Source organism: Sus scrofa, chromosome 11 (assembly GCF_000003025.6).
Source record: "Sus scrofa isolate TJ Tabasco breed Duroc chromosome 11, Sscrofa11.1, whole genome shotgun sequence".
In the NCBI taxonomy this organism is placed as follows: Eukaryota; Metazoa; Chordata; class Mammalia; order Artiodactyla; family Suidae; genus Sus; species Sus scrofa.
Window position 1 is genome coordinate 49,412,233 of NC_010453.5, and position 21,898 is coordinate 49,434,130.

The 21,898-nt window shown below is 40.3% G+C and overlaps 1 protein-coding gene across 19 annotated transcripts in view; it reads right to left on the reverse strand.

Moving 5' to 3' along the window:
* The window catches only part of MYCBP2 (MYC binding protein 2, E3 ubiquitin protein ligase), a 268,897-nt gene extending 248,264 nt beyond the window's left edge, over positions 1-20,633 (reverse strand). For 12 of the 19 annotated variants that reach the window (XM_021065749.1, XM_021065733.1, XM_021065748.1 and 9 more), the window contains exon 1: positions 20,039-20,340. In XM_021065749.1, coding sequence (XP_020921408.1) covers positions 20,039-20,340 — 302 coding nt within the window. Of the gene's footprint in view, positions 1-20,038 lie in introns of all 19 variants that reach the window. The other 7 variants (XM_021065747.1, XM_021065746.1, XM_021065743.1 and 4 more) reach the window with 2 other exon arrangements.

Genomic DNA, 21,898 nt, shown 5'->3' on the forward strand with positions numbered 1-21,898 from the left:
TATAGGAGTCTTGATTTTATTAGGAAGTCTTTAGGTTGGGGGTAGGCATGGAGGGTGGGAGAGGAGTAGAGACTGAAAATAAAGCCACCATAGCAGTGGGCAGAGCAGCAAAAGCAAGAGAGATTGGAGAGCATGTGGGAGTGAAGAGTATGGGGAGGAAAAGACTGAAAAGTTATGACTCTACATCATGCCTCATGCAGATTTAGTATCTAAGTACACAGAGCCTAGGAAGGCAAGCAAAACTCAAGCCTTAAAGCATCTGCAAAACTTTCTGAAGAAATCCACTCTTCCTAGGCCTCTGAGAGCCACCAGAAGAAGGGTAATGAGAGTTAGCAGTCAAACAATCATGGACACAAAGATACAAGGCACCGCAAGTGAGAACTAGCAGAAAAAGACAACGGAAAGACATACAGACTTCAGATGAAATTTTCAGACACAACTACATTTACCAAATTTAAAGAAATTAAAACTAGCTTTAAAATATCTGCAGGGTATGGGGACTATAACACATTTGAAAAACAATTAAATCCAACATCTAAATATGAAAAACATAACTGCAATTAAAGATTCAGTAGGTGAGTTTGCAGCATATTAGACATGGCGAAGTGAGAATTTGAAGAAATCAGAAAAAATAACTAGAAATCAGATAGAAAGATTAAAAAGGGTGAAAATATGCCCCCTGAGACTTCTTCCAAACCGAAATCTCCTCCAAGTCCCTCTATCCCAGAAGAGACAGAATTTACTGCACCCAAGTATAACCTTTCTCCAATACACTGATCCCATCTCATTCACCATCATCGGGATTTTGCTCAATCGCTTACACTCTATGCTCATTTGTTAATTTCTCTCTTCTATGGTTTCTAACTTTAAAAGCCTATGGGCCTCCAATTAAAAGAAAAAAAAATCAGGAGTTCCCATTGTGGCTCAGATGGTTAAGAACCAGACATAGTGTCCATGAGGATGTGGCTTCTATCCTTGACCTGGCCCAGTGGGTTAAAGATCCAATGTTGCTGCAAGTTTCAGTGTAGGTCACAGATGTGGCTCAGATCTGTTGTTGCTGTGGCTGTGGAGTAGGTCTGGTGGCTGCAACTCCAATTTGACCCCTAGCCTGGGAATTTCCATATGCTATAGGTGTGGCGGTAAAAAGGAAAAAAAAAAAAAAAAAAAAAAAAAAGTTTAAATGACTATCCCTCTGACCTCTTCATCACTAAATTTCTTGGAGAAAACCATCTCGAACTTTTCCAATCCCCTCCCTATGATGAAGCGCCTACAAGCGTAGGAGACTTCTCAACATCACAAACTTTCTTATTGCCTACTGAATTCCTTATCTTCAGTCTTTATCCTCTATAGTTTGCTACATGAATACTGTCAGATAGTCTACTTCTTTAAATACTTCCCTCACCTTCTAGAAGAATCTCATCTTAGTGTTCCATATCCTTAAAGATGATTTTCTCAGACTTCTTTTTTTTTTTTTTTTTTTTGGTCTTTTTGCCTTTTCTAGGGCCACTCCCGCGGTATATGGAGGTTCCCAGGCTAGGGGTCGAATCGGAGCTGTAGCCACCAGCCTACGCCACAGCCACAGCAACGTGGGATCCGAGCCGTGTCTGTGACCTACACCACAGCTCACAGCAACACCAGATCCCCAACCCACTGAGCGAGGCCAGGGATCGAACCCGCAACCTCATGGCTCCTAGTAGGATTCATTAACCACAACAGGAACTCCTCAGACTTCTTTATTAGCTCCTTTTCCTCCCTTTTTCTTAAATCCTCTCGCACATATATTACTTCTCATGAGAGTTATCTGTTCATAATCTATATTTATTTCTACACTGGTAACTTACACTGTTATCAATAAGCTATAACAACCTTAATAATAACTACTGAGAGTCCACAAGCATCCTCAGAATGCTGCTCTAGAATGAGTTACAGCCTCTGACAATAAAGGTACATCCACTGTGAAAATCAACCACCTTTCTAGCTACTTCAAAATCTCACCACTGCCCATCTAGCTTCAAGTCGATACTCAAACCCTCTATTTAATTGCTAAGAGCTGCCATTTAGAACGTACTACTCCCTTTACTTCACTTTCATCCACCTCAAAATAATCTCTATAACTGCCTTCTCCATTAATTATCCCCATTCTCTCTTTTTTGTTCATTATTCCTGCCCTCCCCTCTTAGTCTTCCAGGTTAAGATAAGAAAATTTACAAGCAAATGGCATAGGTTTAAATGCAGGCTCTGTCACTTATTAGCTCTATCTTGGGAAAGTTACTTAACTGCTCTGTGCCTCAGCTATCTCATCCGTACAATAGATGAAAACAGTACTTAACCCAGTAGATTATGAGGCACTTAGAGTTACACCTAGTATTCAGTAAGTGCTAAACAAATTTTATTTTTTTCTATTTCTTTACTTTGGTTTGGATTTCTCCCAAAGCAGATTTGATTCAAGGATTCAAGTGCAAGGAGTTGTTTGAGAGATGTTCCAGGAAAACCACCAATAGGGGAAATCAGAAGTGAGACAGGGGAGGGAAGGCAGTCAAGAAAGAGTGCAGGGAGTTCCCGTGGTGGCGCAGTGGTTAACGAATCCGACTAGGAACCATGAGGTTGCAGGTTCGACCCCTGGCCTCGCTCAGTGGGTTAAGGATCTGGCGTTGCCATGAGCTGTGGTGTAGGTCACAGACACGGCTTGGATCCCGAGTTGCTGTGGCTGTGACGTAAGCTGGCAGCTACAGCTCCGATTCGACACCTAGCCTGGGAACCTCCATAGGCCGTGGGAGCGGCCCTAGAAAAGGCAAAAAGACCAAAAAAAAAAGAGTGCATTATTAAACCAGTTACCCTGATGGGCAAACAGAGGGCAGCCCTAGGGGAGAACTCTAGTAGATGGTATAGAACACAACTCAGTCATCCCAACGGAGAGATGTGAAAATGAAGTATGTATCCAGCAAATCCCATGCATCACTGGCTGCAAGTCTCTACAGACATTAACTCCCTGGCATTTCTGGCTTGCCCTGCTCAGAGACAAAGCATGTCTCTATGGCCTGTAAGAAAGTTCTCAGGCAGAAGTCATGAATACAAGTACACAGTAGGGAGACAAAAGCCAAAGAGATATGGCTAGGACACTAAGAACATCTGTCATAGTGTGTCTCTTATTGAAAAGATAAATTAGTTCTCTGTCCCCTTCCTCAAGCTACCGTTTTCCTTCCTTCACTTTAAACACTAATTTCTAAATGCTGTACTCTCTTCTCCATCTAAGCCCAATTCACTTTCCCATTGAATGTGGCTTTTCCCAGCCTTCTGGCAAAAAAAGAGATAGGGGTGAGTGGGTATTAGGTCACTATGATCTCCCAATGCCAACTTCAAGATGATGTTTCAGACTTCTGTTTAGTTGATAGACAGGAAAAGAGTCAGTCTGGAAGTGATAATGTGTTCATGAGGAGCCTTTGATATACTGAACATAATGTATGTGAGACAGAATTGAGAGACTCCTAGCAGTAGACTTTTTCAAGATACAGGTCTAGAGATCAGGAGAAAGGTTTTAGCTGTAAGCCACAGACCACGAAATCCAAAACAATCAGGTGATAAATAACTGAAATCACAGGACTGAATGAAATAATCCACAAAAAAAATTTAGAGAGAAGGGTACCAAAAATGGACTCTTGAGAAACTAGCTCTCTCTTCATCCCTTACAATCTCAAGGAAAGGCACCGTAATTTCTGTTCATGAAATCTAGTCACCTGCTCTCATTTTTTGTCATCCTTCTAACACCAAAATGTCTCTCAAATCTGTTCTATTTCACCTATTTTCATTGTCTTTTCTCAGGTTTTATTATCACTTGTCAGAACTACTGCAATTGCTTCTTTAAAAGTAGCCAGCCCTGCTTTGGGGATCTGTGTCTTTTCATCCTTTACAATGCTACTAGGGATATTTTTATAGATTGAAAGTTTAACTCTATCAGTGCTGTCCTCAAGTAAACCAATACATGGAAAATAGCAACCCAGTCCTAACATAGCTTTTAGTCTTTTCTCTATATCCTTATTCTCATTCATCCAGTCCCCCACACTTTAGTTACTGCCAATATCTGTTTTGCACTTCTTTGATGTTACCTCTATATTCACATTGTAGCTCCAGCAACTATCACTGCCTACACTTCAAGAGTCAGCAAATTACATCCTACAGTCCAAATCTCCCCTGCCACCTATTTTTGTAAATACAGTTACACTGAAACAAAGTCATGCTCATTTGTTTAAATACTGTCTATGGCTACATTCAAGCTGTAACAACAGAGCTGCAATAGTTCCATCAGAGACTGGACAGCCTGCTAAGCCTGAAGTATTTACTATCCTGCTGCTTACAGAACAAGTCTGCTGACCCTTCACCCATGGGACAATATCAAGCAGCCTCATTTGTGTATAACTGGATCCTCAGAAGGAAATGAGAGACTGGGTTTGAAATAATATTAGAGGAAATAAAGGCCAAAATTAAACAAAAATTAATCACACAGATCTAAGAAGTTCAATGAACACCAAACATGGGATAAAAACACACTAAGAAAAAATATATTCAGAAACAACACAGTCAAATTGCTAAAAATAAAAAATAAAGAGAAAAATCTTAAAAGTAGCCAAAGAAGGAATTCTAATTTCAGTATGGGGGCATAAACCAAATACAGCCTATCTTTCACACTGCTTACAACTAAAAACATTGGGCAAAATACAAAAAAAGGAAGGAAGGGAGGATCACTCAAGGTCTCTGAGAAAGAAAAGCAGACTGAAGAGGGTAGTCAAACTTGGAAAAGTGAGGCACATGAGCTTCCCAGCTGAGTTATTTGTCTCTCCTTTCTTAACAGCTTTGCTCTAAGGCCAGGAAGCAATCACAGAGAGCAGCAACATAAAAGTTAAAACTCTAAGAGAAACTCTATCTTTCTGGTCACAGGAATTGGGAAAAGGAGCTCTTGCATGTTAGAGAATGTAAAGAAAATCCTGGAAAGGAAAAAGATGGAGAAACAGACTTCCTAATCCTGTTTAATTTCCCACACAAGTCTTGGGCTTGCCTGGAGCTGCATGAGTATCAGACAGACCCACACCAACAGAACAGAGGCTCTGAGAATTGAAAACTACCACCCACAAAAGGTAAGGCCCAATTTGCCATCTGAACTTAAATGGGTTGATGGTCTGCTTAAAGAAACAACAACAAAAATCAACATTCTCCAGAGAATTATAGTAAGCCCCAGGATTACAAAACAAGCATTCACAATGTCCAAGATGCAAACCAAAAAGAAAATGTGATAAATTTCAAGGGAAGAAACAATTAACATGTGCCAATCCTGAGATGATCCACATGCTATCCTTATCTAACAGTACCTTTGAAACAACTATTGTAAATATGCTTCATCAAGTACAGGCAAACACATTTGAATTGAACAGGGAAAAGTCCTCAAAAGGCAAAGAGAAATTATTTTTAAAATGAGACGCATGTAAATTTAAAAACCAAACAATGCAGTGTGTGGAATAAAATTCACCTGGATGAGCACAATAAGAGAATGAAGATGAAAGAGAAAAAAGTCAGTGAATATGAAAATGGAGCAATAAAAATGACTCAATCTGAAAAAGAGGAAAAAAATTGACAAAAGAAAAAATGAACAGTCAGAGACTTGTGGGGCAATCTCAAAGCTTTTTTTATCATGATTGTCATTGGACTCTTGAAAGGAAAAAAGAAAGAAACTAGAGCAGAATATTTCAAGAAACAATGACAGAGAGCATCAAAAATTTGGCAAAAGACAAATTTACAGATTCATGAAGCTGAGCATTCTCCAAAGAGAAGAAACGCAAAGAAAAATAATGACCAGATACATCAAATCAAGCAGCTGAAAACCAAAAACAAAGAGAAATTCTTTTTTTTTTTTGTCTTTTTGCTATTTTTTGGGGCCACTCCCGTGGCATATGGAGGTTCTCAGGCTAGGGGTCTAATTGGAGCTGTAGCCACCGGCCTACGCCAGAGTCACAACAACGCAACAACGCGGGATCCGAGCCTCATCTGCAACCTACACCACAGCTCACGGCAACGCCGGATCGTTAACCCACTGAGCAGGGGCAGGGATCGAACTCGCAACCTCATGGTTCCTAGTCGGATTCGTTAACCGCTGCGCCACGACGGGAACTCCGAGAAATTCTTGAAAGAAGATAAATGACATACTACATAAAGGAAAATAAAATGTGAATTACCAAAGGTTTTTTTTTTTTTTTATCGGAAATCACAATGGTGTAAAGACAGTAGAACAGCATCATGAAAATGCCAAAAGAAAACAAGTTTTTATTAAGAATTCTATGTTCACCTAAAATATCCTTCAGATATGAAAGCAAAATAAAGAACTCTCAGATGAAGAAAAACAAAGAGTCTACCTCCAGCAGATTACTCTACAAGAAATGATTAAATACTTTAGGCTAAAATGAAATGTAGCATGTTCAGGAATGAAGGGAAAAAAACAGAAATAATAAATGAATGAGAAAACATAAAATACTACTTTTTTCCTTTTTTTTTCAAAATATATATGACTGCTGACAGCAAAAATTATAATATTGTATGGAGAGGTTTTCAAAGTATGCAGCCATAATACATATAATAACTGTAACATAAAGACAGGAGTGGGGTGCAACCGAAGGAAAAGAAAGATCTATATGGTTGTAAGCTTTCTCAATTTTAGGTGAAGGGGTACAACAGTAACTCTAAGTAGGCTGTGAAAGGCTAGGTATCCATATTGTAATTCCCTAGGGCATTAAAAATTAATACAAAAAGATATAGCCAAAAAGTCCAAAAGAGATATTAAAATGGAATACTGAAGAATAACCCAAGAAGGTAAAAAAAGAGGAATGAAAAACAAAGAGGGAAACAGAAGACAAAAAATGGTATACCTAAAGTCATCTATATAAATAATTAATCACATGAAATATTAATGGTCTAAACTCTCCAAATAAAAAGTAAAGACTGACAGAATGGATTTAAAAAAAAAAAAAAAAAAAAAAAGGAAATTCCTACATGAACTGCCCAAAGCAGAAAAACTTTGAATATAAAAATATAGACAGATCAGGAGCAAATGGACAGAAAAATTTACCATGCAAAATGTAAGCCTAAGAAGTGTGAACAGGCTATTTTAATATTAGATAAAGTAAGTTTAAGACAAAGAGTATTACTTGAGATAAAGAGACATGTATCATAATGAAATAAAAGAATATTCATCAGGAGGTTTTAACAATTATAAATGTTTATGTACATAATAGTAGGGCCCCAAATTACATGAAGCTGAAACTGACAAAACTATAGGGACAGGAAACAAATGACAGAGTGGGATATTTTTAATACCCCTTCTCAGCAACTGATAAATAGAACTAGAGAAAAAAATTAATATAGACATAAAAGAGCCAAACAACACTGTCCACTTTAACTATATGACACTAATAGAACTCTACATGCAAAAATGGTAGAATATATATTCTTTTCAAGTGCACATGGCACAATCACAAAGGCAGACTATATGCTGAGAGATAACACATATCTCGATAAACTTTAAAAGGCCGAAATTAGGAGTTCCTATTGTGGCACAGGGGAAACAAATCCAACTAGTAATCATGAGGTTGCAGGTTCAAACCTTGGCCTTGCTCAGTGGGTTAAGGATCCAGTGCTGCCGTGAGCTTAGTGTAGGTCGCAGATGCGGCTTGGATCCTGCGTTGCTGTGGCTGTGGCACAGGTCAGCAGCTGCAGCTCCAATTCGACCCTTAGCCTGGGAACCTCCACATGCTGTGGGTGTGGCCCTAAAAAGAAAAAAAAAAAAAAATTAAAGACTAAAATTATACAAAATGTCCACTGGAAAGTAGTAACAAGAAAACACCAATATCTGAAGGTTAAGTAAAATTCTAAGCAATGTATGGATCAAAGATGAAATTACAAAGAAAATTAGAAAATATTTTAAACTAAGTGACAAAGAATATGCAGATTATCAAAATTCGTGGGATGCAACTAAGATGCTTGCATGAAAATCCATCACTTTAAATACCAGAAGACTCTTGTCTTAAAATCTAAAATCAATGACCTAAGATTCCACCTTAGGAAACTTAAAAAAAAAAAAAAAAAAGTAAATTATAATAAGGGGAAAGTTAACAAAATAGAAAATAATTCAATAATAGAGAAAATTGACAAACCCAAAAGTTGGTTCTCTATGAATTTATAAACAAAAACAATCAAGGAAAAAAGAAAAAACCCCAACATGAGGAATGAAAAAGGGATTATCACCACAAACTCCACAGACATTAAAGAATAATAATTTAAAAAAATGCTATCAATAATTTTATGCCAAATATTTCAATAATTTAGATGAGAGGAAAAATTTCTCCCCAAGAATTCAAGTTACCAAAATTCACATGAGAAATAACAAAAAATCTACATATTGCTATATCTATGAAACAAAATGAATTTGTCAAAAGCATCCTTCAAAGAAAATTCTAGGACCAGATGGTACCCCCGGTGAATTCTATCAAATATCCAAGCAGAAATAAGACTGACCTCATGCAAACTTTTTAAAAATACAGAAGAGTTACTAATCAACTCATTTTATGAGACAAGGATAACTACAATACTAAACAAGACAAAGATATTACCAAAAAAAAATTATAGACCAATATTCTTCATGAATATAGCAGAATAATCCCAAATCAAATTTAAATATACAGCACACATGAGGTTCCATCCCAGGAATACAAAGTTGACTTCACATTCAAACATTAATTTAATTTTTCCTTTATTTTCTAAATATATGGTCATTTCAATAAATGCAGAAAAAGCATTTGACAAAATTCAATACACATCTATAACTAAAACTATAAGCAAAATACAAATAGTAGGGAATTTCGTCAAGTAGGCAAACATCAAAACATCTACTGCTAACATCATACTTAAAACTGAAAGACAGAGTAATTTGTCCTTGTCTCTCCCTCAGAGTACAAGCAAGGTAGGAGGCAACTTTCACCACTTCTATTCAGCAATGACTAACAGAAGGAGAAAGATTCTTGTCTTTGGAATAAAGATGAGGGGAGCACAGAGGTAGCTGAAAATCAGAAAGAATGATGATATTATGTAGTACATACCAAAGAATCTATAAAACTATTAAAATTAATCCACAGCATTCACTGTAGTCCACCTATGATACTAACAACACTCACTTGCTTCAAATAAATACTGGAGAATGTTCCTGCAGAATTCTGGTTAGTCTTCTCTCCTGGAGAAACTTTCCAGAGGCAGTAAAATGGGACAAACTACAGCCTCCACCACTGGTTTCAGATGGTTTCCGGGCCAAAGTTTATATTTACAACCTCCTCTCTGCTAGTCATTCTAGATTCCCTTCATCTTTGGCTAAAATTTCTGCTGGTCCAGATGGCTGATCATGGGAAACGGTCATCAGGCCTTTCTCATGTCCATTTACCATTCAAGTTGTAAAGGGAGTACCAACAGACAGCAGATCACGTGTGCCAAACCTTATTACCCATCATGCGATGGCAGCCCTACCTCCCCCAGATGACCAGGTTCAGCCCTGTCAAAATGGTGACTCCTTTCTTTGGAAAGGACCACCAAGTTCCAGCAGTAGCTGTGCCTTAAAACTGGACTTACAGTGTCTCTGTTGAAAATGTTTCCCTTCTGAAAACCAGGATCTTTTAATACCCAGTGCTCAGAACTACACAGATGGGAAGCATAAATTCCCCAGTGGATCATGGATAGTGATACCAAGTGGTGCCATTCCAATTTCCATGTATTCTTCCTACTGGGAACACAGGAGCACAGAACCTCATCCTCATCAGCTGTGCTGTCAGAAGACTATTCTACCACTCCATCAGGTCAGCAGCTTCTGGGTAGATTGGTACACAACGGGAAATACAGATCTGTGGGATCCATTTGCTATAAAGTGGGTCCTTTACTCTGAAGGGATGCTGCGTGTCAGCTTGTACTCACAGTTCACTCTGTAAGCCCTCAAACAGAGGCACGACTGAGCCCCTCAAGTTGGAGTGGGAAACTCAAACTAAGAATATGAGTCAAATCCAATCAAAAGGAATCAAGGTCCTTTCCAAAGCACAAGGATTGGTTGATTTCCTTGAAGGAAAGTTAGTCTCTGCCACTGTCAGGCTGGACTTTCAGCAGCTCAGCTGACAGATCAGCACTGATAAATATAAGTCCATTACTGGGCCCTTGCATAGCCCATCAAAGGTAATTTTTCCAAAATACTTGTAAGCCAAAGGGAATATCTAACAGTAGTGTTTACTAAGTAATCAGATCCAAACAATTAATAAAAATGTACATTCTAACAACTTAGTAGCCATGTGAAAAAATACTACACATATATTGAAAGAAAAATACTTATATTTTATTCTTAAATAACTGCATTTACTTAATAATAGGACATGTGCATCTGCTAGATACTACACATCTTCTCAAACTTGTGCAGATTCAACATACACCCTCTTTCTGTTCCACTGATTTTTGTGCAGTGCTTTATCTGTATCACAGTAACTACCCAAAATCCAACTCCAAAAAGATACATCATCAGAAGCAATACAGCATGATCTAACGTCAAGACTGGGAATTACCTCAACTAAGCAGTTTGTGACAGATGCTTCTGTGTTTCCTTTGCAATTCTGAAATATCCCATGATATTCTTTTTTGCCACTTCTTGGGCCGCTCCCATGGCATATGGAGGTTCCCAGGCTAGGAGTCCAATCGGAGCCGTAGCCACCGGCCTACACCACAGCCACAGCAATGTGGGATCCGAGCCGTGTCTGCGACCTACACCACAGCTCACGGCCACGCTGGATCCTTAACCCACTGAGCAAGGCCTGGGATTGAACCCGAAACCTCATGGTTCCTAGTCGGATTCATTAACCACTGAGCCACGACGGGAACTCCTCCCATGACATTCTTGTGCGCCCCATGAGGTGTTTTCCGGTGCTTCAGTGCACAGTTAGGGAATCACTGTGTGTGTGGGGGGGGGCACATGCGCACTAGTGCACCACAGTCCCTCTCCTTCCTCAGTGTGTGTGTGTGTGTGCATGTGTGTGTGCAAGTGCACCACAGTCCCTCTCCTCCCTCGCAGTCCCTCTCCTCCTACTGTGTGTGTTTGTGTGTATGAGTGTGTGTGTGCAAGTGCACCGCAGTCCCTCTTCTCCGTCACAGTTCTCTCCTCCCTCAGCAGGCCCGACACCTCCCAGTAGGTTTGGTTAACTAGACTTAAATCTAGTTACTGGTTTGGAGGGGAGAGGAGAGTAGACAGGGGTGGTAGGGGCAACATGATCTTCAAGCAACCATCCTCTAGCCAGGAGAACAATGCCACTTCCGTAGGCTCAGAGGACTCAGAGGAATTTGGGGTTTCAAGGTTTTCCTGTGCATCCACTCAGATGTCCTGTCTTAGGAGACACAGTCCCATTCCTTCCAGATCAGAGCACAGACATGGGCATAGCAGACCTGCTCGGAAATCAAACCACCCTGGAGATTTGCTATCCTTGAAATTAAATCTTGAGCCTAATCCTTAGCTTATTCTTTCCTCCTACTGCAGAAGATGAGTTTCTTCACATGGTGCCAAAGAAAGAAGTCACCTTATTTTCTCATTTTGCTCCCCAATTACCTTCAGTTTTTCATTATCTTTCTCCATTCTATCAATGTCACTCACTAAACAGCCACCTGATTACTGTCTTTATAATTAATAATGTCACAAAGCCTCTCAAAAACCTAAGACATTGTACATCCTCTTCTACAGGAATTGCACTCCAACTCACCACCAGCCAGTTTTAAGAGGTGCACAGCTACAGTGTGTGCCAAGTGTTATCCGCATGAGTGCTCCACCTACAACCAGTAGTGGGGTTCTCACTGCCAGCCAGGCAGCCAGTAGATAAGAGAGCTCCAAAATCCCATTTTAAAGTCTACTTCCTCAGACCACGGCTGGCACCACAACTGTCTTGGCTAAGTTTCCCAAGAAAACAGACTCTGAAATGGAGATGTGCACACCCAAAATATTGGGGAATGCCCTCCAAATCAACAGCTGTGGGAGAGAAAGGAAGTGAGACTAAAGAAAGGAAGGAATGAACTGAAACGCAGTCAGGAGAAGGCCTCGGCCAGTCTCACGGGAAGCTCTGAAGTTGGGACGGACCTTCAAAGCTGTCCTGCCTTAGGGCAAAAGGGCCAGGCATTTACACTCCCACACAGAACAGGCTTCCGATGCAGGTGGACTCTGAAGAAGAGGCATGACTCTGAAGGAAGCAGCTCTGTTGGCTCAGAGCAATGCCTAGAGAGGGACTCAGCTGCAATCAGCTTTAGCTGCCAATCTTCCCAATGGCTAGGGAAACTCGTATCTGAATGGAAGGACATGGGCTGTGGGCCACAGCACCCGCCACGCCACTGCTGGATGACTGCACCAAATCTGGCTCATGAGAGGAGAGAATTAATCATCTACCCTGCCTTCTTAGGAGGAACTAGGTCCACCATCAGTTGATGAAGGAAAACTCTTCTTTGCAGAAGAGCATCAGGTAATAAATTCTATAATGACAGAATTATAAAAATCATCTTTTTAAAGCCCCTAATGAAATTATTGACTCAGTCAAGGATTATCAAAGGATCCTAAAACCATTTGTTGGAAATATTGACAGTGTGCTAAAGTTATTACCCATGATTACCTGCTTACTGCAAATGGAAAAAGGATACATTTACAGAAAAAGCACACATTTACCATCTTATCCAAGTAATTAGACTGAGTATTATTAAACAATGAGGCAACCTGAAAACCCCTAGATGGGACGCAATATGCAGCACTTAGCATTATACACAAAATATTCTTACCAAAAAATGTTTAACAAAAACCTACTGAAGCTTTAAAGTCTAACTTCCATTTATAGAAAATATGGGTATAGATGACATAGAGAGGAACAGTATCTGGGTCAGGCCCTTAAAGAGCTAGATGAATACGACACTCTAGGAAAGGTAAAATATTAGTGACAGAAAACTGGTCTGTGGTGGCCAGGGGCTAAGGGTAGGAAAAGGAAGTTAACTAAAGAAATCTTTTTTTTTTTTTTTTTTTTAGGGCCGCACCTTTGGCATATGGAAGTTCCCCAACTAGGGGTCAAATCAGAACTGTAGCTGCTGGCCTATACCACAGCCAAAGCAATACCAGGTCCAAGCCACATCTGTGAATCATGCTACAGTTCACGGCGACACTGGATCCTTAACCCAGAGGGGCGGAGACTGAACCTTCGTCCTTACAAATACTAGTAAGGTTCATTACCCCTGAGCCACAATAGGAACTCCTAAAGAAACTTTTTAGAGTGATGGAAATGTTCTATACTTGACTGTGGTGATGGTTCTAAGACTCCTCAAATGGACATTTTATTTCATTTTAGTTTTGGTTTTGTTGTTGTTGTTTTTAAGGACACGCCTGTGACACATGGAAGATCCCAGGCTAGGGGTCAAATGAGAGCTGCAAGCCTACCTCACAGTCATAGCAATGTGGCATCCAAGCAGCATCTGAGACTTACACAGCAGTTTGTCACAATGTGGGATCCTTAATCCACTGAGTGAGGTCTGGGATCGAGCCTGCATCCTCAGGGACACTGTGTCAGGCTCTTAACCCATTGAGCCACAATGGGAACTCCTCAAACGGATAATTTCAAAGGAGGAATTTTATTATATGTAAATTAAACCTCAATTAACCTAACCCCTCCCTCCTAAACCTGAATATTTAATCTATTTCTGAGTTAAAAAGTGAGACTATTCTAATTATTGATTTTTTAAATAAATATCTTAACATGCAAATTATTTTTAAATTAACATTTTTATTTCCTTTTTAAGCCCATAGGTAAGAGTTTCTCTTATCAAGAGCTAAGAAACTAATTTATTTCACATTTCTACCTGCTAAGAGGCCAATAAACAGTGTTTGCCTTAGCATGTGTTTACATAGAATTCCATAGATATGACAGCTGCATGCAGCAAAGTACTACCTATTCACAAATACATATATATGTACATTGATTCAATCTCATTACTTCCTGAAACACTCCTACAATGTCTCCTCATAGTTCGAAACTATCAGTGTTTACTGAATAAAATCTAACTTTTACTTGGCAGTTCAAGCTGCCCTAGCCTCTGACCAAAGCCTCCATTTCCAGAATGAATTCCCATTACTCTCCCACATAACACCTACACTGTAGCTCTAACAGGATTCTTACATTACCGACACACAAACTGTCCCTTCTCACCTTTTGTTCATACTTTTGCCAAGCCAGAATGCCATCCCTTTGTCATAATAGGCTATGCTTTCTTCATTTCATTTAACATTCTCTAAAGCACCTGCCTTTGTACTTTCACCCCCATCCAGACAATAAACTCAAGGTAGAAACTGTCTTATAAATCTTCATAGGGGCAAAGGTTAGCACCAAGTATTAATCCCTAAATCTTTGTAGGATTAATAGACTGCTTAACCTCTCACAACCGAAATCCCATGTATCTGAAGGATGGGCTCAAATGGCATTTCTAACAAGAAAGAGATAAAGAAGCTGAAGGAATTAAGTGGGTTTAGTTTAGAGAAGAAAAGCAATTCCCCATTTTAACCACAAACTCCTCTCCAGTTTCCACTAACGCTAGACACCCAGCGTCTACCACTTCAACCCAGATACCCTGACTGTCTCTATCTCTCAAGTCTATCCAGTTCCCTCCTGGCATCATTTTCCTTCTTACCATATGGTCAATCCTTGTCACCAAAAACCTTTACTTTCTTTTTGTCTTTGACCTCGAGGCACACTTTAACCTTAAATCAACTAGCAGTTATTTTCATTTCAATTGTGAGTGGAAGAGCTTACAATATCATGCTGATTGGAATTTTAAATATGTGATTTTAATACTAATAACAACAGTAATAGTAATACAACAACCAACAGCAACTGCAGCTAACATTTAATGAGCATTTACCACATTCAGGCACAATGTCTGTTCACTAACCCCTGTGAGGTTACAAGTAAAGAAACAGACACAGAATGCTAATTAGCTTGCCCAATTTAAGACAGATAGAAAAAGGCAGAACGGAAATTTGAATCAAGGCAGTCTGACTAGAGAGCAGATTTAGTCACTGTGCTTCTCCCCAAATGCAAGCAATGCTATCCTGCCATTCACACCCAGAACTGATCAAATAGTCCTTTATTCATTTCTTTACAATCACTTTCCTCAAGTAAATGTTCCAACTTTGATTGATTCATTCATACAAAAATATATTTGTTCAGTCACTGAATAAATGAAATGGTTATTCCCACACTCAACAGCCACTGAGACCAAACATAAAGGAATTAATACATGAGCTTTGCCTTCTTTCTAAATTCTCAAACTCCATCTGTCCCCTCACTCTCAGCAGAAATCATTAACTAATATTTATTAGCACTTAATGTGAGAAGCACTTTACATATACAGATTCATTTAATTGACAAAACAATCCTCATTAGTATTCTCATTCTACATAGAAGAAAACTGAGGCATAACCAAAAGCAAAAATAAACAAGTGAGAATACAATCAAACTAAAAAGCTTCTGCACAGGAGAGGAAACAAAAATGAAAAGGTGACCTACCAAATGGGAAAAAATACTTGCAAATGATATACTGATGAGGGTTAATATCTAAAAATTATAAAGAACTCATATATCTCAATAGAAAAACAAAACAATATGATTAAAAAAACAAAAAGAGGCTTTGAATAAACATCTGTCTAAAAATGATATATGAATGGCCAAGACGTACATGAAGAGATGTTCAACGTCATTAATCACCAGGAAAAAGCATATCAAAACTACAATGAAATATCACTTCACACTGTTAAAATGACTATTTCAAAAAAGACAAGAAACAAAAAGCATTGGCGAGGATGTGGAGAAGGGACCCTTGTGGACTACTGTTGGGAATGGAATGTAAATTGGTGCAGCCACTATGGAAGACAATATGCAGGCTCCTCAAAAAATGAAAAAGAGAACTACCATATGATCCAGCAATTTCCCTTCTGAGACTGACCCAAAGAAAAGGAAAACACTAATCTGAAAAGATATCCCCTATGTTCACTGCAGCATTATTTACAATAGCCAAGAAGCAAACTAAATAGATGAAGAGATAAATAAGATGTGGTATGTATTAAAAATGGGGTATTGGCCATGAAAAAGGAGGGAAATCTTGCCATTTGTGACAGCAGGAATGAATCTTGAGGGCATTATGCTAAGTGCTAAATAAGTCACATAGAGAAAGGCAAATACTGTATGATCTCGCTTATAAGTGAAATCTAAAAAATGAAACAAAACACAAAAACAAAAACCAAGCTCATGTATACAGAGAACAGATTAATGGTTGCCAGAACCAAGTGGTGGGAGATGGGAAGCATGGGTGAAGGTAGTCAAAAGGCACAAACAAAACTTCTAGTTATAAAATAAGTCATGAGGATTTAATGCATAGAATGGTGACTATAATTAATAATACTGGGTTGCATATTTTAAAGTAGTTAAGAGAGTCAATCTTAAAAGTTTGCACCTCAAGAAAAAATAACTGCAACTATGTGTGGTGATGGATGTTGACTTACTGTATAGTTATTTCTCAAAATATGGAATGATTATGTTGTACATCTAAAACGAATATGCCAACTACACCTCAAAATTATGTTTTAAGCAAAAAACTGAGGCATAGAAGTTATGTCATGTAGCCAAGGTCACACAGCTAAAAAGTAGCAAAGCCAGGGTTTAAAACCAGCCTCGCTTCAGAATCCAAGCATTTATCAGAATGCCACTGAAGTCACTGACATCATTAGGCTTCCATCCCTCAGCTTCTCTGCATACACCTAAAACATAGTCCATGGTAATTAATATATTCAGCACTGACTGCTAACTCATTCACTTTGTTTGTATTCCTTGAACACAACCTTGTTTCTGTCTCAGAGCCTTTACATTTTCCTAAAACACTATTCCTATGCCTCTACATCTACCTTCCAATCATTACGACTCAAATGTCAACTCCCAAAGAGACCTGTCCCTAGCACCCTTCCTAAAATACTCAACTACCAACTGCCTATCAAACAAAATTGGTTTTATTTCCTTCAAAGTTACTTATTACTACCTGAAAAGATAAGTTGCTTATTTCTCCCCACTAATGTGGAAGTTCCAAAGAGAGTTGCGACCTTGTCTATTTTGCTCATGCTACATCTTCAGCACCTAAAACAGTGCCTGGCACACAGTAGGCACTCGATGTTTACAGAACAGATGCCAGAAATTGTGTTAGACATTAGGATTACCAAAATGAATGGGATGTAAGTTCTAAATAAACCCCTAGCCTTTAGATTCATAAAAACTTACTTGACCCTTCTGTATTAAAGGACGACTAGCCCCTAACTTTCTTTGATGGCTAATCTCTCTCTCCACTTGTCATGTTCAATCTGTCCCTGAGATCTCCCTTAGACTTCTCCCCAACCATTATCCCCTCTCCACTTACTGAATGTTTCCCACCCACCCTCCCATACTCAAATATCCTCCCTTCTTCCCCGCATCTCCCTCTTACCCCCAAATACCCCAGTGACTCCTCACCACATCTCATTCCCACACACATCCTGACCACTTCCTCAAAATCATCAGTGACCTGGAAAGTGTTCTCACTTTCTTCAGCATTTAAGCCTGCTGAAGACTTTCAACCAACTTCCCTAGGACCAGAGGCGTTACTGTCCCACAGCTTCCCTCCTAATTTTTTAAGCCTTTTTTTCATCCTCCTTCATTGCCTTCTTTCTCTCACACCTTTAAACTCACTAGAACTTGATTCCCACTAGCACTTCATCCTCTGTTCTTGCCCCATTCTGTCTTGAAAGATTTCAACTTCTCCTCTAACTCAACTAGTGCCCCTATACAAATAATTGCATCATCCATTCAGAACCTAATCCCAGCTCCACTTCCCTCATTCATATTTAATAAGTAATGTGACTGAATTTTTAAGCAAATCCTCAGTAAAGAATCATTACAGACCAAGACTTAGAAAAAATAATGTGAACTATAATAAATGATAATGTTCTGAACAAGCACTAGCAGGCAATATTATACAACTTAAGGCTGGTTTCCCTGAGTACTTCTTAAAATCCAGTACTTAATTAATTCTTCATTTAACCTTAATAAGCTTTTACAAAAATGGACCAAAGACTAAAAATCATTCAAAGATTTTATACTTGTGGTTAATCTACATTAATTTTGTCTAAAACCATTTATATAGTTCTAAATACAAAGAAAATGTATTACACAAGTATAGTTGTAGAAAGTTAAAACAGGAACCTAGCAGTCACAAAATATTGCGAAAGCTGGGAAATAACACGCAAAATAAATTCTGATTCTTTGAGGGGGTTTGTAAACATGTTCCTACAGAGCCATAATTTAGAGATTAACAGCTCAAAATTATATCTAATTATTAGAGCAAACTGTCTATTGAGGTTTTGTGCTATCTTCAAAAACATTAGCAAGAAACAGACTTGTACCACTGCGGTCTCCCATTTAAAGAGCAAAATGTAACTGACACCCATGTACATTGATATGATAAAACTACTCAAATCCCAGTCTTGTAAACAATTACACACATGGGAGTGGTTTACCCACAAGAGGTGTGAAGAAAGCTCCATCTTTACAACTCTCTGCAACGGATAAGAGCCACAGTACTTATCAGCCAACCAGAAATACCTAATTCACAGCCGAGCCCTTTTCACAATGAGAGAAAATGGCATCTGGTTATTACCCAACAAGCTGCACATTCAATAAATACAATTAACTCTGTAACTTACTGTACAAAATTCTGTGCTCTTCCTATGTACTGCACAGGGTGAGAAAAAAAAAAAAAAAAAAGATGAAGCCAACTCCCAATTACCACCGCCAAAGCCAAGCTGGTGAAACAAGTCAGTCACCATACTTCAGGGTGTGTGGCATGTAAGGGCATGGAAGGGAAAACAATAGGAGAGCCCTTAGCAAAAAGACACCCATATTTTAAGAAAAAGAAAATGAAAGTGATTTAACATCATCAAGGAAGCTGAACGTGCACCAAGCCTAGGAAAAGATCTAGGAGCTACTCAAATTTTCTAGTTGGTGGCAGCTGATCACTACACCAGCTGTCACATTTTGAAGTTCTTTAGGTTTCCACTTTTCCCCACAAAACGCCCTCTACTACTCTAAAGCTGAAAAGTGACAGAGGAAGTAGAACATAAGATGAAGGGAAATGGCCGATGGGACAAGAGAACACAAGCGCTGCTGCAACCACATCTCTAGATGACCAAGTGGTCCAGTTATCCAAATACGGCTCTAAAAATCTGTATCAGATACCTTTCACATCCACATAAACCTCCATCTGCATCCCCTTCGTATAAATCTCTTAAATTGAAACGCCATGCCTTATTCTACAACCCCCATGATTATCTAAAACTCATCCTATATAGATATATAATATATATGGCATTATCCTTAACCGATACCACTACTCCCCTTAAAGAAAGGCAAATTTGTTTTTTCAAAGGGGAAGCAGAAAGGTGAGGATGGAATGTCATAAGGGCTTGGGGGGGGGGGAGGGGGAAGAAAGACGTGCAAATACCATTGCGGCAGAGACATTGGAAACGCCACTTCCCTCATCACTCTTGCAAATTCCCCTCGTGCATTACCCTCTACTCATCCCTCCTCCAACAATACATACACGTGTCATAAACACCCCGCACCACCAGCTTTTCTAGCATCACACACTTCCTTCCCAACCCTCTCTTGCCCCCCACAAAGACAGTCACACACACTTAGAGCAGAAACTGCTGCCACCGCACCCTATCTCAGCAAGAGCTCCTACCACCTAGCATCAAGCGCTTGCTGAAAGACAGCTCAATAAATACGTACGTAGACACACAAACGCACGAGCGCGCGCACACACACACTCACACACACACACACACCGGCGCACATGCGGTTTGTGGCGCAAGGAAGGGCGTGTGGAGACGCACCTGGAGGCTGGGTGTCCAGCGCTGCTGCCCCCCTGGTCCCTGTCACTGAGCGCAGCTGTGTAAATCCTCCGGTAGCGGTCGGCCAGGGCCCGGCCTGACAGCAGCAGCTGGTAGTGACCCCGGGAGTCCGCGGCCGGCAGCCCCAGCCCCAGCCCCGCGGCCGCCAAGGAGCCCTCGGGAACCGGCATGAACAGCGCCCCCGGCGCCGGGGAGGAAGAGATGGTGGCGGCAGGGAAGAATCCGTCCCCGCCGGGCCCCGAGGAGGCGGCGGCAGGAGAGGCAGTCGCTGCGCACATCATCATCCTCGCCGCCGCCTTGTCCCCGCGGGCCGGGCAAGCAGACACGCGCGCGCACACACAGCCCTTTTCCAACGACGACCAGTCCGGCGGGGGCCTCTCGCTCCCGCAGCAGGGAGACTACAAAGACAGCGACCTCCTCCTCCTCCTCCTCCTCCCTCCCGCGCCGCCCTCGCCGCTACTGGGGCCGCTCATCTAACCCCGCCACCTCAGGAGTGTGAAGGAGGAGGCGGTGCCGCCGCTGCCGCCGCCACCACCGCTGCCACCGCCGGAGCTACCCGCAATGGGAAGCAGCCGGCCGCACTGGGCATGCGCCACTCTTCGCACATGCTCAGTCACTCCGGCCCCTTGCCCTCCCCACCCCCTCTGCGCCGCCACTCCCTCCGCCTCGGGGGTTTGGGTGTGGGGCCTTAGAGTCACAGAATCCAAAAGAAGTCCACTTCTCCAGGTTTTACTAGCAGTTTGAGGAAGAGTGTGGAAAGTGCTGCGGAGGTTGTCAGCTCTGGCTAGTCAGCTTCAGGTTTGGGTTCCCTCCAGGTGCGAGAACTGGGACCTGAAATAAAGAGGCCCTGTGCCCACCGCCAGAGGATGACTGTCAAGGCATTCCTGCTACCTTTCTGCAAAGTCTGTGCTGCCAACGGGGAGACGTACTGCACTTGGTGCTGGTTGAGCTCAGAATTCAAGACAGAGGCCAGTCGAATTGGAAGTCCCCTTGGCGATCTTACTTGGTTTTTTTTTTTTTTTTTTTTTTGTCATTAGGATTTTTCTGTTTAAAATAGCTTTTACTTACAAAGGACAAGTAGTAATTTAGTGCTTTTTTTTTTTTCTGTAAAAGTAGAATTCCCAGATATGAGAGTATTCACAAGTCAGTCATTCCCAAATTCTTCTCAACATTCATATCAGAGCCAAACTTTAACACAGTAATACTTTTCTAAAATAGTCATTTTTGATTCCACACTCACCATAAGAGGGCATTTTTATCTCTTGACAGTGGTCACTTCATGGTTTATCTTTTTTGCTCAGACTTATAAAGATAATTCTTGAATATTATCTGAAACTATAATTGTGACTGTGACTGTGTAACATCTGAAAATGTCATAATCTACCAAAGATCTTATCATTGTTACCTATAAAAATGTAATATTTGCTGAGTTCCCTGTTCCAAGCTATTCTGACTTCTTCTAAGCAAATGCTCTAGAAATACATATGCCAAAGATCCTGATTCCTATTTTTATCCTTTTGGCTCTCAATTTGAAGAGTTTGCCTATCTTATACTCCCAACAAAATCATTTGTCTAAGTCCTATCATCCCAGTGCTGTACCCTTTAAATACTTAGTGGATCTTAAGCATCTTTGAATGTCCTTCTCTAGGGGGAAAAAAAAGTGAAGCCTTGTTCACTGTTTAGAGAAATACAAACAAAAAGTGGGGAAGTAAATTCTAGTTTTTGCAAGGAGAGAGTGCCAAAGGAGTGCATTGTATCTGAGGCTTTGAATAATAAATGGATGTCATTTTGATTTTAAAAAGATAAGTAGAAGTGGAATAATGAAGACGGGAACAAAGAACA